Here is a 16,193-nt window from a genome sequence, read left to right as displayed (position 1 = left end):
TTGTGCTTTCCACAGCTGGGTTCTCAAAATGCAATTTTATAGTAATAGCTGGTTCATTAGCTGTTTGATAAGTGCTAAATGAACAATATTGTGGAGGTGTGTCGATGGGCTATTTTTATTGCTGTTAACAAAATGGCACTCTCACAAATCACATGGTTTAAAGTCAAAGTGAACCATGATTCTGTTATCAGTTAAATGGCATTGGTGAACATGTTTTCCCCTTTTTTAAATGAAAATAAGAATGGTTGTCCCCGAGGGCTTAGGCGAGTTCTCACATTGTCCTTCCAGCCCTAGGGCCTGAACGCAAACAATGCGGATTAATTTCTACTTGCTAAAGTGGGAGAGAAAATGTAGTACAGAAAGAAATTAACATGGAGCCAATTCCATGTTTTAATTCCTACTGCTCCTATATTTAAAGGCAAAATTGATCGCCAGACTTGAAGTCCATATGAGGAAGCAATGGTTTATTTGTACAGGAAAGAGAATTCAGAAGTGTTATGACTATGTCCAACTAAGTGGATGAAAGCTACCTCCCTCTACCAATTGTAAAGGTCCTACGTGAAATGAGTTTGGACATTTCCTAATGAGTCAGAACCGCAGGAGAAGAATGCCTACATTCTGCATTATAGTGGAAATCTCGGAGACTACAAGGTCAGCTAGTGTGAAAGCCTAAGTGGAATTGGTGTAGGGCAAATTGTTGGAGAAATGTAATGAGCTTTACTCTACACCCAAACCATTCTATAACTGACTTAGCAGTTGTATGACAATGCTGAAAGTACAAAATTACTGCATTCCTAACAAGGGCACCTTGACCAGAACAGAAATCTAAAAATTGGGTTACAATTATAGTTTTGAGTATTAGTGCAGACCTGTACCAAACAATCTCAAAGCTTTTATGGGCCACATCAAAAGTGGAAAGTCTGAGGAAGAAAATCATAATATTTTACATCAACATGAAAAATTAAACAAGTAAATCAGCACTCACACTGGATTTACATGTATGCAACAGAACAGCACCTGGCACAATGAAGATGCTCACCTATTGACCACTTCCAGACAGTCCAGTAATCATTTCTAATTTCCTACGAATCAGAGACCAGCAAGATCTTTCAACAACGACTGCGAACTGTATTTGCTGGAACAAGTTTTATCTAAATACTACGAGGCCAAACAGTACAGATGTCAATTCTGAATATTTAATTTTAACAACCCTTAAAAGATTTTCCAGACCATCTGCAGGAGTAAATTAAAGCATCGTGATGGTGAAATTAGCCGAACAGTATAGAACCTCATGGGAATTCCCTCGTTTGAGGTTTTGATCTTAAATACAGGATGCAGAGAACTGAGAGAATAAAACTAAATCTATAGCAATGCAACAATAAAACACAGGTGATGGTAATCGGAGCCTGTTTGCCCAAGGAGCTTTCAAAATTCAACTCATTTATTTATTTTAGGGAACGAAAAAATAATTCAAATTAGGATGAGGAAAAACACACTTTCTCTCGGTCCCTTTCCATCTATACCTCAGACTGGCAAGCTTTCTAAAGCAAAAATTAATACCTTTTATTTAAACATTTTGTTGAAAACCTACTCAAATTCATCATCCAGTTTGTATTATAGACCAGTCAACTTAACATCAGTGGTAGGAAAAATAACGGAATCCCTACTAAAGGAGAAAATATAAGAACATCTAGAAACCAAAAAATATAATAATGAATAGTCAGCATGGATTTCAAAAGGGAAAAATCTTGCTGACCAACCTTATTGGATTTTTTGAAGAGGTAACAGAGAGAGTGGACAATGGCAATGCAGTCGATGTCATTTATCTGGATTTTCAAAAGGCCTTCGATAAGGTACCCCATAATAGACTGAATAACAAGGTCAGGGAATGCAGAGTCAGGGGACAAGTAGCAGAATGGATTGCTGGCTGGCTTCAGGGCAGAGAGTAGGGGTAACGGGTAGCTATTCACAGTGGCAGAAGGTGGGTAGTGGTGTTCCACAAGGATCAGTGTTGGGACCACTGCTGTTCACAATTTAGATTAACGATTTAGACTTAGGAATCAAAAACACCATTTCTAAATTTGCAGATGATACCAAATTTTGCGGGGGGGAAGATAGTCAATACTGAATTGGGCTGCAACAAGTTACAGGAGGACATTAATAAACTTGCAGAATGGGCATATAATGGGCAAATGAAGTTCAACACAAATAAATGTGAGGTATTACATATTGGTAGGAAGAATAGGGAGGTCACATCACTTGGAGGGTGCAAGTCTAGGTGGGGTAGAGGAGCAAAGGGATCTCGGAGTACAAATGCACAAATCACTAAAAGTTGCGACACAGGTTAGCAAGGCCATAAAAAAAGCAAACCAAGCAGTAGGGTTTATTTCTAGAGGGATAGAATTGAAAAGCAGGGAAGTTATGCTAAACCTGTATCGAACCTTGGTTAGATCACACTTAGAGTACTGCATAGAGTTCTGGTCGCCATATTATAAAAAGGATATAGAGGCACTGGAGAGGGTGCAGCGAAGATTTACAAGGATGATACCAGAAATGCGAGGGTATACATATCAGGAAAGGATGAACAGGCTGGGTCACATTTCTCTTGAAAAAAGGCTGAGGGGTAACCTAATAGAGGACTTTAAAATTATGAAAGGTTTTGATAGAGTGGATAGAGAGAGAATGTTTCCACTTGTGGGGAAGAGCATAACTAGAGGCCATCAATATAAGATAGTCACCAAGAAATCCAATAGGGAATTCAGAAGAAACGTTTTTACCCAGAGTGGTGAGAATGTGGAACTCGCTACCACAGGGAGTGGTTGAAGCGAATAGTATAGATGCATTTAAGGGGAGGCTAGACAAGCGTATGTGGGGGAAGGGAATAGAGAGTTACGCTGATAGATTTAGAGGAGGAAAGATGGGTGGAGGCTCGAGTGGAGCATAAACGCCGGCATGGACTGGTTGGGCTGAATGGCCTGTTTCTGTGCCGTATATCCTATGTAATCTTATGTAATCCTATATATTCAATTCATTATCAAAACTATACAAACAAATGCAGTTATGAAGACACACACAAGTTGGCTGTTCCAATAAGAAAAATAAATGGTTTATAATTCAAACAAACAAAAACTGTAACAGATGTGTAACCAGTAGTCTGTCATGTTTGAAATGGGTGTTTTTTTTCCCAGATACACAATCTATAGTTTTTTTTAAATCTTAACCTGAACAAACCTTCTGAAATTTAACAATTAGCTTTTCTTCAAAGTATTTTGAAAACAATCAAACAGATATTGCTGAAGACCTGCATCCTCATCCTAATTGTTCCCCAAAATAAATGAGCTGAACTAAATAAATGCTGCTGATACACCCTAGGAAACTCAGACTGCAGGATGTACCTCGCAGTAACAGAGTTACAACTTTGTACAAAACTATCGGCCTGGAATTTGCAGTTGTAATGACAGCAAAACTGTCAGCGTTCGCCATCATTACAACTGTGAATCTGACAGTAACTTCTGGAGTACGCACATGCGCAGCTAAACACGGAAATCCAGAAGTTGCTGTCGGTCATTCCCTGCTCCTCCACAGGGCGCGCTGTTGAACTCTGCACAACCAGCAATCAATTGATATCACTGAACTGACGAGGACATAAGCTTTTACGCTGGACTATCGCTCTTAAAAAAAAGTTACGCCTTGTTGAATGAGCTGTACCTGGGTTTTAATGGTGTACTGAGTCATAATTACTGTTGAAATGTTCTGGCTCTGAAAAACTAATTTTATGTTTGTGGAATGTCAAATTTTTCCATAATGATAAAAATTCAATATTTTAAATAATTTTTTTTAAAGTTTGTTCATGATATTTCAGCTTCTACCTTAATCCCATGTGTATGTCCCAGTCTTTATTTCACTCTCTGTAAAATGATTAAAAAGGGAAGAAAGATCAGTGCATTTTACTTCCTGGTTTGCTGTCTGTGAGAATTCTTTAATGTGATTGGCTGCTTAGCCAGCTTGATGACATCACTGTTGTTGGACACTGGAGATCCCCTGGACTTGGCGTCAGATTCAAATTAACATCGGGAGAGGTGAAATTGACGCTGCAGAGATTGCTAGATCTTTGTGGACAGTGGTCTTCAAGGTCAGCGGTGAGTGCCATCACTTCGCCGCAACCGCAAAATCCAAGCCATTGAGTCCTAGCACAGGGTTCTGGGATAGCTTGAGGCCTTGAAATTAAAAGCTTTAAATGAAAGTATTAAGAGAAAAATGACAATTCATGGGGTAAACATTAATTATGTTATTGTGAAATCTATCATTTATGTTTTAATTTTGTTGGAAACCTTATTTTGGACATTAGAAAATTTGAAGTTGTTGAGGGAAATGTGACAAACAAAAATGTTGTCACCTCTTAATAGAGTTGGAAGTTGGATGTAGGAAGACTAAAGAGAGTTGGACACGTAGAAAATAGGCCAATAAGAAATGAGTTAAGTTGTAAAAGAGATTGGAAATGATTTATAGTGCGAGAAAAAGGTGCGACATCTAGGGATGACAGATAAGCATGAAGGAACAAAGTGTTAAAAATCACGACAGAGGAAGTGTACAGGAAGTGCAATACGCAAAACCTTTAATTGACTATGGTAGATGTGCATACATACACACTAATGGAACTCCTGTGGCTTTGCTCATGGGGAGTTGGAGCATATGCTGTTTGAAAGGGTATGAATGAATTATTCTGCTGCTTAATTACTGTTACATAAACAGTTGGTTAGGTCAGAGTATAATTGCTTTTCAGGCAGCACAACCCTGGCTTGATTTCTCTCTCTCTTTTAAATAAAAAGTACACTTGCTAAGATCACTCACAAGTTAGACATTTGTGTTTTTATATGTCTAATGATTACATATCTTTATACTTCTTTTGAAGTGTAACATGGAAATTTGAGTTTAACACTTCAAAGTGTGACAGACAGGAAATTTGCGCTAGAGGTATAGTTTTTATATAACTAGAAAATCTGGTCAGTATTGGTCAGAGAAAGACATACAATGCACTGTTTTGGAACTTTACACCATGTAAAACATATTGGCCCAGATTTTGCGGTGGTAATGAGGGCAAACTATCAGCGTTCGCCATCATTACCCCTCTGAATCTGACCGCAACTTCAGGATTTAGCGCATGCTGCACTGTGGTTGCACTGTGGAACTTCCCAGAGCTGGCAATCAGTTGAAATCACATACAAGGACAAAGGCTTCCTGTTTTACAATGGAATATTGCTGTTAAAAAAAAAACTTTAAGCCTTGTTGAAAGAGGTGGAACTGGGTTTTTAATGGCATATTGACTGCTAAACAACCATTCTAGCCCCGAAAAACTGATTTTATTCTGAAGAATGTCAGATTTTTCCATTAATATGATTTTTATTGGCCCAGAAATTCGGGTCTCCACAGGTGAGTACGCACGGGGTACTCACCCGTAAGCCCAATGGAAGTGCTGGTTTCCTGCATGCACTGCGCATGCGCGGGAAACCGGCACTTCCGTTCCCCTGAAAGCAGGGGTTCAGAGGTCGAACGCGTGCGCGGGGGAGGCTGCGAGTGCGCATCGAACTTCGGGTTTTTTTTTGCAGGTTTTCCCGGGAGGTTATGTCTCCAGAAGTTAGACATGTAAAAAGCAGGCGTAAGGCCTGCTTTTTACAAGGTAAGTGGTGAATTAATTAAAATTAAAACATTTTTTCCACAGGTTTATTATTTTTAAATACTTTAAAGAAAGGTAAGTTTATTTTTAGCCCCGTTAGAAAATAAAATTATTTTTTTCAAAAATTTAAATTGTTTAAAATAGTTATTTCATGTAATTTATAGTTTATTATTTAAAAAATGCGATTTTAAAAGAAATTTATTTGAAGATTTAGTGATGTTATGGGGCCCGTAGTATTTCTAAGTTTTAACAGGTCTTCCTGTCAGACTTATGAATGGAGCATTCCCTCCTCTGATTGGCTCCCCATGGCCCACGTGATCCCAGGGGACGCATCGAACTAACTGCGCCCCTGGGATACACAAGCACTGCGCGCCGGCAGCTGGAGCAAGCCCCAGATCGGAATTCCACGGGGGCCCACAGCTCAACAACCGGCGCAGTAGATAAGTGCAGGTCGGAGGCTTGCACCTGCGGGAAGCCCCCGACCCAAATTTCTGAATATTTTTTTAAATTTGTTTAATATTTCACTTCTACCTTAATCATATGTGCATGACCCAATCTTTATTTCGCACTTGTAAGATTTATAAAAAGTAAATTAGAATCTGTGCATTTTACTTTCGGGTTTGCTGGCTGAGAGAATTTTTCAATGTGATTGGCTGCTCAGCCAGCTTGATGACATCACTGTTGCTGGGCGCTTAGGATTAGCTTGATTTGGTGCCAGAATCACAAAAGATCGGAAGAGCTGAACTTCACGCTATAGATCACTAGGTCTTTGTGGACAGCTTTCTTCGAGGTTAGCGACGAACGCCGTCACTTCGCTGGTGACCGCAAATTACGGGCCAACATATTATTCTTCCACTGAAGTAAAGGATTAAGTCCCTTTTATGCCACAAAGTCCAATTGCACTTAAGCTCATAATTAGGTCAATTAAGAAGCTGCAGCCATTCAGCTCTAGTAACGTGCGTTTCTGGAGAGTTCTTTTATTTCTTTATTTAAGTATGGCCCAGAAATGCGAGTACAACAGACAAATGCATGCTACACATACCATTTTATAATATTTCAAGTTCATTTCCATTGTAGCTGCTCAGAGTAAGTTAGAGGGTACACTATTTTGTGAGGAGAGGAACATTATACCATGTAAAACGGAAGGTATTATTCTGCTGCAAAAGTGTAGGTATGTGCCCTGTTAAGGCTACAAAGTCTAACTAATGTTAAGTAAACACTGGGTGAGTTAATTCAAAAGTTATTTTTTCAGGCTGAACCCTGACTTTAAAGGTAAAGTAAGAGCCAGCAGACTTTGTGGATTTGGTGATGTGCTACCCTGGGTAATTTTTCTATATATTGAAAATGACTGTCGTCATTTCTTTAAGCATGACACAGGAATTGGCATTAGCCAGTGATGTAAAAATACTACCGAGTGCTTGGTTTGAGTATAAAACAAGGCTTTAATCAACTGTTTCAAAACCATGAGATTTCTAGTTACATCACTAGTTCCTGAGCAAGCTGGGCCCACGCCCGAGTATTTATACTCCTTGAACAGCGCCACCAGCTGGCCACCCAGTGTTACTTCATGAGTGATGAGAAGATTCATGACAGCCAGTGTGTGACATTTGAAATACACAAAATTATAATCCCCTGCAAACTGCAATGATATTAGAGTTCAAATTGTGTCATGCAATCTCAGAACTTATTCATCATACCTGCCACTGGCAAAATCATTTGCCAAAATTAGAATGCAACTGTGAATGTATGTATATATTAAAAGCAACACAGGTAGGCATGCATTTAAAAGTTGGGCCATCTCATGAATGATTTAAATCATCCAGATCCTTGATGTATTCCTACCGACATGTGACACACTATAGCTTACACATTGCCCTATATATTGTACTGAATTGCAGATACATAAGCACTGTGCAGAAAGTAAGCAGATTACAATTCTACAAAGTCCCAAGTGGCTGGAATCAGGTTCAGCTGTACTAATATACAGTGGGCCAGATTTTCCGATCGGAGGCTTCCTGCGAGCGGATGCCTCCGATCTGGAAAAATCTACGAACTTACCTGCTGGCTCCGTAGGTCCCGACACTTCCGATCCTGTGCCTCTCCTGGTGCGTGCGCGCAGAGGCCCAGGTATCCCAGGGGCAGATGCAATTCGCAAGCGTCCCTGGGATCATGTGGGCCATGGGGAACCAATCAAAGAAGGGAATCCCCCGTCACACTTTTGACAGGTCTCTCTGCATAGACCTGTCAAAAGTATGAATGGGGAAGCACTCAAAAAAACACTAAAACATTCAAAAAAAAATTTTAAATCATATTTAAAATTAGTTAAAATTACATGCAATTAAATATTTTAAACAAAAATTAAATTTTTTGAAAAAACTAAGTTTTTTTACGGAGCTAAAAATAAACTTACCTTTTTTTAAAGTATTTTTCAATTATAAATAGGAGTGAAAAAAAATATTTTTTTACTTTTTTTTTTTGAACTCTTTTGCTCCAGGCATAAGATTTTTAAAGGTTTTCAGCGGGCGGAGGTTCTGCAGAAAGCGGAACTCTCCCCCCGCAGAGGCCCTTCTCCAGGGCGGATGATCTGTCAAGAGGATTCTTGACAGATCGCAAGTACCAGTTTTCAGCGCATGCACTTTGCATGCCTGATACCGGCACTTGCGAGGCCCCTACGGGTGTGTACACAGCTTGTACCCACCCGTGGGGGGCGGAAAATACGGGCCAGTGTATTTCAATACTGAAATTCAAATTTATTATACTGTCATTCAGTGGCAAGAATAAATACTGCAGCAGCATGGCAAAATAAATAGCGGAATCCAGCGCAGCAAAGCAAGCAATTGTTCCCTTTTGGCCACTCTGTATAAAAGTCCCAGGTACAACCTATCTTTTTTACCATAGCTTCAGTCATTTCTCTGCACACTTCCAATTCAGCTTGGTGTTTGTTTCTCATCTGTAAAGCAATCTGGGATGGTTTACACATGTCTGCAGTCCAATAAAAGACTTACCTTTGCATTCCTGTACTAGGCTGTGTGCTTGTTCTGGCAGAAGGGACACATCTAGGTTAACAAAACGTGCTAGTATTTCTAATCCCTTGTCATTGCTCAGACCACTTTGTACAGATACGAGGATGTTATTACCTGCAAAACATTAAAAAAAAGTTTAATGAGCATTTATCTACAAGTTGTACTTATCTAATTAGTAAAGCTAATTAGTAGCATTGTTCAATAACTACCAAGGCGATTCAACATTTCCAGAGATAACTGGGAATCTCACTCAATCCCCACATCATTAGAATGGTAATTCTCTATTTATTTTCTAATAATTTCCTCCTCTGAGGGTGGTAACTAATGCTCAAGCACAACTCTATCTGTAGAGTGGTCCTCCAGTACTCCACGAAGCCCTTATAGAATCATAGAAATCACAATACAGGAGTCCATTTGCCTCATTGTGCTTGTGATAGCTCTTCAACTGAAGCCTTCAACTCTAATCCCATTTTCCTATTATTTCACTATCTTTTTATATTCTTCCTTTTTTAATATTTATTCAACTCCCTTTTAAACATTACAGTCCCTACCTCAACAGCCACTTATGGTACAGCATTCTGTATTCTAATATTTGTCCATTTTTTTTACACTTCCCTCTTCACTCTTCTAACAGAATCCTGAATCTATAACCCCTTGCTACAAATTCACCAGCCAGTGGAATAATCTTTCACTACTTACCCTCAAGGCCCTTCAGCATTTTGGAAAAAATTATTAGCCTGAGACAGTGGCATGGTTATGGAGTTTGCTGTAGGAGATGGCTTTGGTCTTTCCAATGTTTAACTTCAGGAAATTGTGACTCGTCCCAAGACTGGATGTCTGATAAATAATCTGAAAGCACACTTTGCTATCCACTCCCTGGCTCTCTGGACTCCCAAACTCAGGTTGCAAAATAAGTAGAATGGGCCTAGAAGAGTTTAGAAGAATGAGAGGTGAAACGTATAAAAAAAATTGAGGGCCTGACAGGGTAGATGCTGAGAGGTTGTTTCCCCTGGCTGGAGAGTCTAGAACTAGGGGTCATAGTCTCAGGATAAGGGATCAGCCATTTAGGACTGAAATGAGGAGAAATGTCTTCACTCAGAGGGTTGCGAATCTTTGGAATTTTCTATCCCAGAAGGCTGTGCTCAGTCACCCTCATGTGTTTATCTAGCTTCCCCTTAAATGTATCTGTTATTCGCCTCAACTACTCCTTGTGGTAGCGAGTTCCACATTCTAACCATTCTCTGGATAAAGAAGTTTCTCCTGAATTCCCTATTGGATTTATTAGTAACTACCTTATATTTAAGGCTCCTATTTCTGGGCTCACCCACAAGTGGAACCATCTTCCCTAAGTCTACCCTATCAAATCCTTTCATAATCTTACATTACCAGATTCCAATCCATTAACTCTTCCACAACTCTTAGTTTCTCACCATTAAGAAAATATTCCAATTTGTCAATCAGGAACCATCTCGTTATCCCTACCTCCCAACCAATTATCGACCCATGTCACAAGGTTAACTCCAATTCCATGCATTTTCACTTTTGCTAATAATCTCCTGTGGTGGAGTAGCTTATCAAATGTCTTCTGGTGACACTCCCCTATCCACCATGCTAGTGACCTCAAAAAATTCACCAAGATTTGTCAGACATAACCTACCCTTCACAAATCCGTGCCGATTCTCTTTGACCAGCTGATAATTGCCCAAGTGTTCAGTCACTCTGTCGCTGATGATATATTCCAGTAACCTCTTCATAATTGATGTTAAACTGACAGATCTGTGGTTACCTGCCTTCTCCCGCCGTCCCTTCTTAAATAATGCAGTTACATTTGCAATCGTCCAATCCAAAGGCACAATTCCTGAATCTAGAGCACTTTGGAAAATCATATGACTAATGCATCTGCAATTTCCTCACCTATTTCTCTTAATACTCTGGGGTGGAAACCATCAGGTCCTGAAGATTTTTCTACCTTAAATGCTATTATTTCCTCCAATACCATTTAAAAAAAACTTATATTAAATCCATTAAATTCTTTCTTGACTTATTTTTAGGTTCCCTTGTACCGAAGGTACCTTGTCCTCTACTTGCACTGCGCAAATGGATATAAAGTACTCAATTGACAAGCCTGCCATTTTCTTATTATTCGTTATCTCGCCTGCATCCGTCTTTAATGGATCCACATTCTCCTTTACCAATCTTTCTCTTATATTTACAAAAATCTTGCTGTTAGCTTTGATATCTGTTGCAAGTTTTTTTTCAAATTCCCTTTTTGCACCTCTTATTACTTTCTTTGTATCCCTTTGTTGTTTTCCACTTTTCCTTCCATTTGTGCAAGTCTTTTCTTTTAGTCTCTTACCTCATTTGATGACCATGGTTGCTTAACTACATAAATGGAGCCTTTGCCTTTTATGGATTATGTCCTGGTGTTGTATCGTACCAAATACTTCGTTGAATATTTCCCTCTGGTCATCTGTAGGAGTAACTTTTCAAACCTCAGACTATACTATTGGGAAATGCAGCCACAACAGACCATGGCCTGCCAGATGACTACCCCACTAGATCCATGATTAAGCATGAATATAGAAACCTCATGTTCAATTCCAATCCAACCCCACCAAGTCTGAAGGAAGTCCTCTTTCAGTCCATTCCCATCTGTCGCCTTAATATGGAAACATTTCCTGCAAGTGAACGCAAGATAACCCACAAGAATAGGATCACAGACTTTGAATAAATGGTCACGTTCCACATCACAGAAAATGGCCTAGTCTACTTCTGCAAGGATCCAGCTAAACGCCTCAATATCTGGAACAAATAAACACTGTAAAAACAGATGCCTCCATAACTTATTCCCCTCATTCTCAAACACATCGACCCCCTCTGAGCCATGTCCATTTCTATTTTGGTAGAAAATACAAAAAGCTTTGGCTGCCAGCTAACAAAAGAATAATGTAGAGAAATACAAAGATCAACACTCTTACAATGCATGCTGGAGGAAAAACAGCCATTGGGGAACATTGCTATGAATTCTGGTCATGCCTTACTGACGGACTTCTAGACAACTCGTCTGGATGCCTGTAGGACCTTTAGAAACTTCACTATTTTCCCAGACTCATCTACATGTCCATAATCTCTTGCCCATAAACAAATTCAAAACTCTTGGGGGAAATTTTGGGTTGCTTTGCGCCTCCCGTTAGCTCTAACGGGGCGCAAAGCACCAAGCGCCTGGGCGCGGCGCCGCTAACGTTTCTTGCGAAATTCAGCGAGAGATTAGTGGCGTCGATAGTGCCCCGCTGCCCTGCGCCAATGTTGTCATCGCCGTGCACAACGCCCCGGCCACAAACATCGCTCGCACTCCGAGACCTACTGGCAGACACTATATCCGACAGGGTCAGGGTGCCGTGTTTGCGGCCGGGGTGGTGCGAATTAAAGGGCAGGTGCCAGGCGCCGATTTTTCTTTGGGCCGCCTGCCAGCACCTGCCCCCTCTCACCTCCTCCTGCAAGGTGTCGGCTGTGATCCTTGAGTGCCGGGCTCTTTTTGCCGGCACCCCACTCCCCGGTGGTCCAGTAGGGCCCCGGTGCGTGCTGGGCTAGGCCCCTCCTCTGTAGTCAGGGGAGGGAGGCCTGTAGTACCGCGGTGCTACGTGTCGACGCGCGTGGCATTGTTGCACGCCCCAAGAGGGAGGGGTGAGCGCTTTCCAGTAGCGCCCTGCCTCCTGTTTGGGATGCTACATTTCAATTTCGGGTGCGGGGGCGCTAACGGTTACAGGGTGCTACGCGAAGTTAGTGCTCCAAAAGGGGCACGAGCCAATTTTTACCCCTTAATGTTTAAATGTATAAAGCAACTTAAATAGCTCGAGTATCTATACATAAACCAAACACACAAACTTTTTACAATTTTGTTTCTTAAACTTAAACCAGTTTGGGAGAGCTAAAAATTACAGGATCTGTGAAAAGCAATTATTTTAGGAATAAAACCTCATTACCTGTAACGGCTTCAGTGATGCTCTTATCTCTGCTGGTGATTAGAACACGACATTGAACATCAAAACACTTTAGCACCCAGCTGTCCCAAACATCATCCAGAACCAAAAGTGATCTAAATTAGATTAAAAAAACAACTTCAGAGAGTGCAAAATGCTTCACAGCCAATTAATTGCTTTAAGCTGTGACAATTATTAATTACAATAGAATTATTTTTTTTTTAACAAATGCAGCTTTCTAGAAGGACATCATCTTCTAGCAACAGCCTTATAGGTGAGTTGCTTTGCATCTTCTCACCCCAACTTGGGTGTTTCATCTATTGATGCTACATCTTTATTTCCTGAAAATGTATTTGGCAAACATCGGGAAGCCGGGGCACAATGCTTTTATACTGGTCTTTCACTCTTTGAAATGTTTTATTTATAGCCGTAATGCACACATTTTATTTTCAGTTCTAAACATTTTGGTGAATCACAATGAAGTACATCAGTTTTTTTTTTTAAATTCGTTCATGGGCGTTGCTGGCAAGGCCAGCATTTATTGCCCATGGAGAGCCACCTTCTTGAACCACTGCAGTCCATGTGGTGAAGGTACTCCCACAGTGCTGTTAGGGAGGGAGTTCCAGGATTTTGACCCAGTGATGATGAAGGAACGGTGATGTATTTCGAAGTCAGGATGGTGTGTGACTTGGAGGGGAACGTGTTCCCATGCGCCTGCTGCCCTTGTCCTTCTAGGCAGAAGAGGTCACGGGTTTGGGAGGTGCTGTCGAAGAGGCCTTGGCGAGTTGCTGCAGTGCATCTTCTAGATGGTACACACTGCAGCCATGGTACGCCGGTGGTGGCGGGAGTGAATGTTTAAGGTGGCGGATGGGGCGTCAATCAAGCGGTGTCGAGCTTCTGGAGTGTTGGAGCTGCACTCATCCAGGCAAGTGGAGAGTATTCCATCACACTCCTTACTTGTGCCTTGTAGATGGTGGAATGGCTTTGGGGAGTCAGGTGGTGAGACACTCGCTGCAGAATACCTAGCCTCTGACCTGCTCTTGTTGCCACAGTATTTATGTGGCTGGTCCAGTTAAGTTTCTGGTCAATGGTGACCCCCCAGGATGTTGATGGTGGGGGATTCGGCGATGGTAATGCCGTTGAATGTCAAGTGGCGGTGGTTAGACTATCTCTTGTTGGAGATAGTCATTGCCTGGCACTTGTGTGGCACAAATGTTACCTGCTACTTATCAGCCCGAGCCTGAATGTCGTCCAGGTCTTGTCACATGCGGGCATGGACTGCTTCATTATCTGAGGAGTTGCAAATGGCACTGAACACACTGCAGTCATCAGCGAACATCCCCACTTCTGACCTTATGTTGGAGGGAAGGTCATTGATGAAGCAGCTGAAGATGGTTGGGCCTAGGACACTGCCCTGAGGAACTCCTGCAGCGATGTCCTGGGGCTGTGATGATTGACCTCCAACCACCACAACCATCTTCCTTTATGCTAGGTATGACTCCAGCCAGTGGAGAGCTTTCCCCCCCACTTCCCATTGACTTCAGTTTTACTAGGGCTCCTTGATGCCACACTCTGTCAAATGCTGCCTTGATGTCAAGAGCAGTCACTCACCTCATCTCTGGAATTCAGCTCCTTTGTCCATGTTTGGACCAAGGCTCTAATGAGGTCTGGAGCTCAGTGGTCCTGCAGAACCCAAACTGGGCATCAGTGAGCAGGTTATTGGTGAGTAAGTGCCACTTGATAGCACTGTCGATGACACCTCCCATCACTTTGCTGATGATTGAGAGTAGACTGATGGGGCGGTAATTGGCTGGATTGGATTTGTCTTGCTTTTTGTGGACAGGAAACACCTGGATAGTTTTCCACATTGTCAGATAGATGCCAGTGTCGTAGCTGTACTGGAACAGCTTGGCTAGAGGCACGGCTAGTTCTGGAGCACAAGTCTTCAGCACGACAGCCAGGTGTTGTCGGGGCCCATAGCCTTTGCTGTATCCAGTGCGCTCAGCCATTTCTTGATATCCCGTGGAGTGAATTGAATTGGCTGAAGACATCAGTACTGAGGAATGGAACACTTCTGCAGTGTACATTTAATACCAACATCAAGCTGTTCTATATTAGACAAAATACAGGCTCAAGCTACCTGAACCCAAAAAAATGCACCTTAACTTAAATCCAGAATAGCTTCCCAACTAAACCAAAGTGATACTTTCACTTTCCGCAATAGAGCCTCTCTCAGGCAGACTACCAGGTTCTAAGTATTTTTTTTACTGTGGACCAGGAGCTAGGTTGCGACTACCCAAACTCATAACACTTATATGATTCATAAAGCAGGTAGGTGGCTTTCATCCCATTACTGTGGGCCAGATTCAAACCCAGATCCCAGAGTTGAAGGAAAGTGAGCAAAGCCATTGCATCACCCAGCTCTTCCTTTCCCCAATTCAATCTACTCATAATAATCTAAAGTCTATTTTTGCACCAGGCAAATGCACATTATCCAGTAATTTGATATGAGCAACCTAAATAACAGGGGAATTTCATGCTCAAAATAATTCAATTCATCAGATAATTTGAATTAAGTAAATACAAATTAAGAATAGTCTGTACAGTATATACATTTATGATATCATGTTCCCCTCAGTTACCTCTACTTAATTTTAATAGTGAAACATACTAGGTTACGTCAAACAAAATACACTTCAACTTCATGCTTTCACACTAAAAAGACATTTCCATCGCCCCTACCTGGGGTATTTACGTGCCATCAGGAAACGGAGTCGGTCCCTGGCTTCCTCGATGTTAAGAGGTGGACTTGGGTAAGTCTGGGATCCCTGACTAAATCGGCTGCAGAGATTCTGCAGTTTAATAAGAATACCTGCACGGTCCTGTTTTCCAACTGCTACCCAGTGTACTCCTCCAGGAAACCATTCTGCCAAATTACAGTCCAGAAAGATTGAACTAAATTACTGAATATTTCAAAGAAATACTACAACACTGCAGGAGAAGTAGTATGTATTAATTAAACTTTACACTTGAACATTAACAATGGCAATAATGCATTTGTCTCTTTAGAAATTGACTCTCCTATGCATGGTCTGGTTGTTTAAGCAACATTTTTCTCCATCGACAGTAACCGCATAGAAGCTACGAAGTGAGTATTTTTCTCCCCTCTTCAAGCAGGTGTACAGTTCTACAACCACTAAAAGCCATCTACTAACCTGAACCAGTGGAATTCTTCAAATAAAAGAGGGTCAGCAGGGTGGAGCAGCTCAACCTGTCCTCACCCAGCATTATAAGCACAACAAATGCAGCTTTCTAGAAGTAAATGATCTTTGAGCAACAACGGCGTAGCTTAGCTGTCTTGCCCCTCCGCTCATCCCTCTAACCTCCAAGAGGTTTATGCTACGGCCTTAAATTCCAATGCCCGTGCTTTGTCTGTGGCACTAGAGAAGGCTTTTCATACATGCAATGCATTCTGGGGTGAGTGACAGCTACAGGCTGCAAACATCTGACATAACA

At 41.4% G+C, this 16,193-nt stretch overlaps 1 protein-coding gene across 4 annotated transcripts in view; it reads right to left on the bottom strand.

The window, feature by feature from the left end:
* apaf1 (apoptotic peptidase activating factor 1) overlaps window positions 1-16,193 on the bottom strand; it is a 214,521-nt gene that overhangs the window by 169,475 nt on the left and 28,853 nt on the right. For all 4 annotated transcript variants that reach the window (XM_086010199.1, XM_086010197.1, XM_086010200.1 and 1 more), the window contains exons 5-7: window positions 15,420-15,603; window positions 12,681-12,793; window positions 8,680-8,811 (exon numbers count right to left, since the gene is read on the bottom strand). In XM_086010199.1, the coding sequence (XP_085866325.1) occupies window positions 8,680-8,811; window positions 12,681-12,793; window positions 15,420-15,603 (429 nt within the window). The remainder of the gene's footprint in view (window positions 1-8,679; window positions 8,812-12,680; window positions 12,794-15,419; window positions 15,604-16,193) is intronic.

Source organism: Somniosus microcephalus, chromosome 17 (genome assembly GCF_052327205.1).
Source record: "Somniosus microcephalus isolate GS21.2 chromosome 17, FLI_Smic_1.0, whole genome shotgun sequence".
Lineage (NCBI taxonomy): Eukaryota > Metazoa > Chordata > Chondrichthyes > Squaliformes > Somniosidae > Somniosus > Somniosus microcephalus.
The sequence above is the reverse complement of the archived record's forward strand: the minus strand, read 5'-3'. Positions and strand labels throughout refer to the sequence as shown.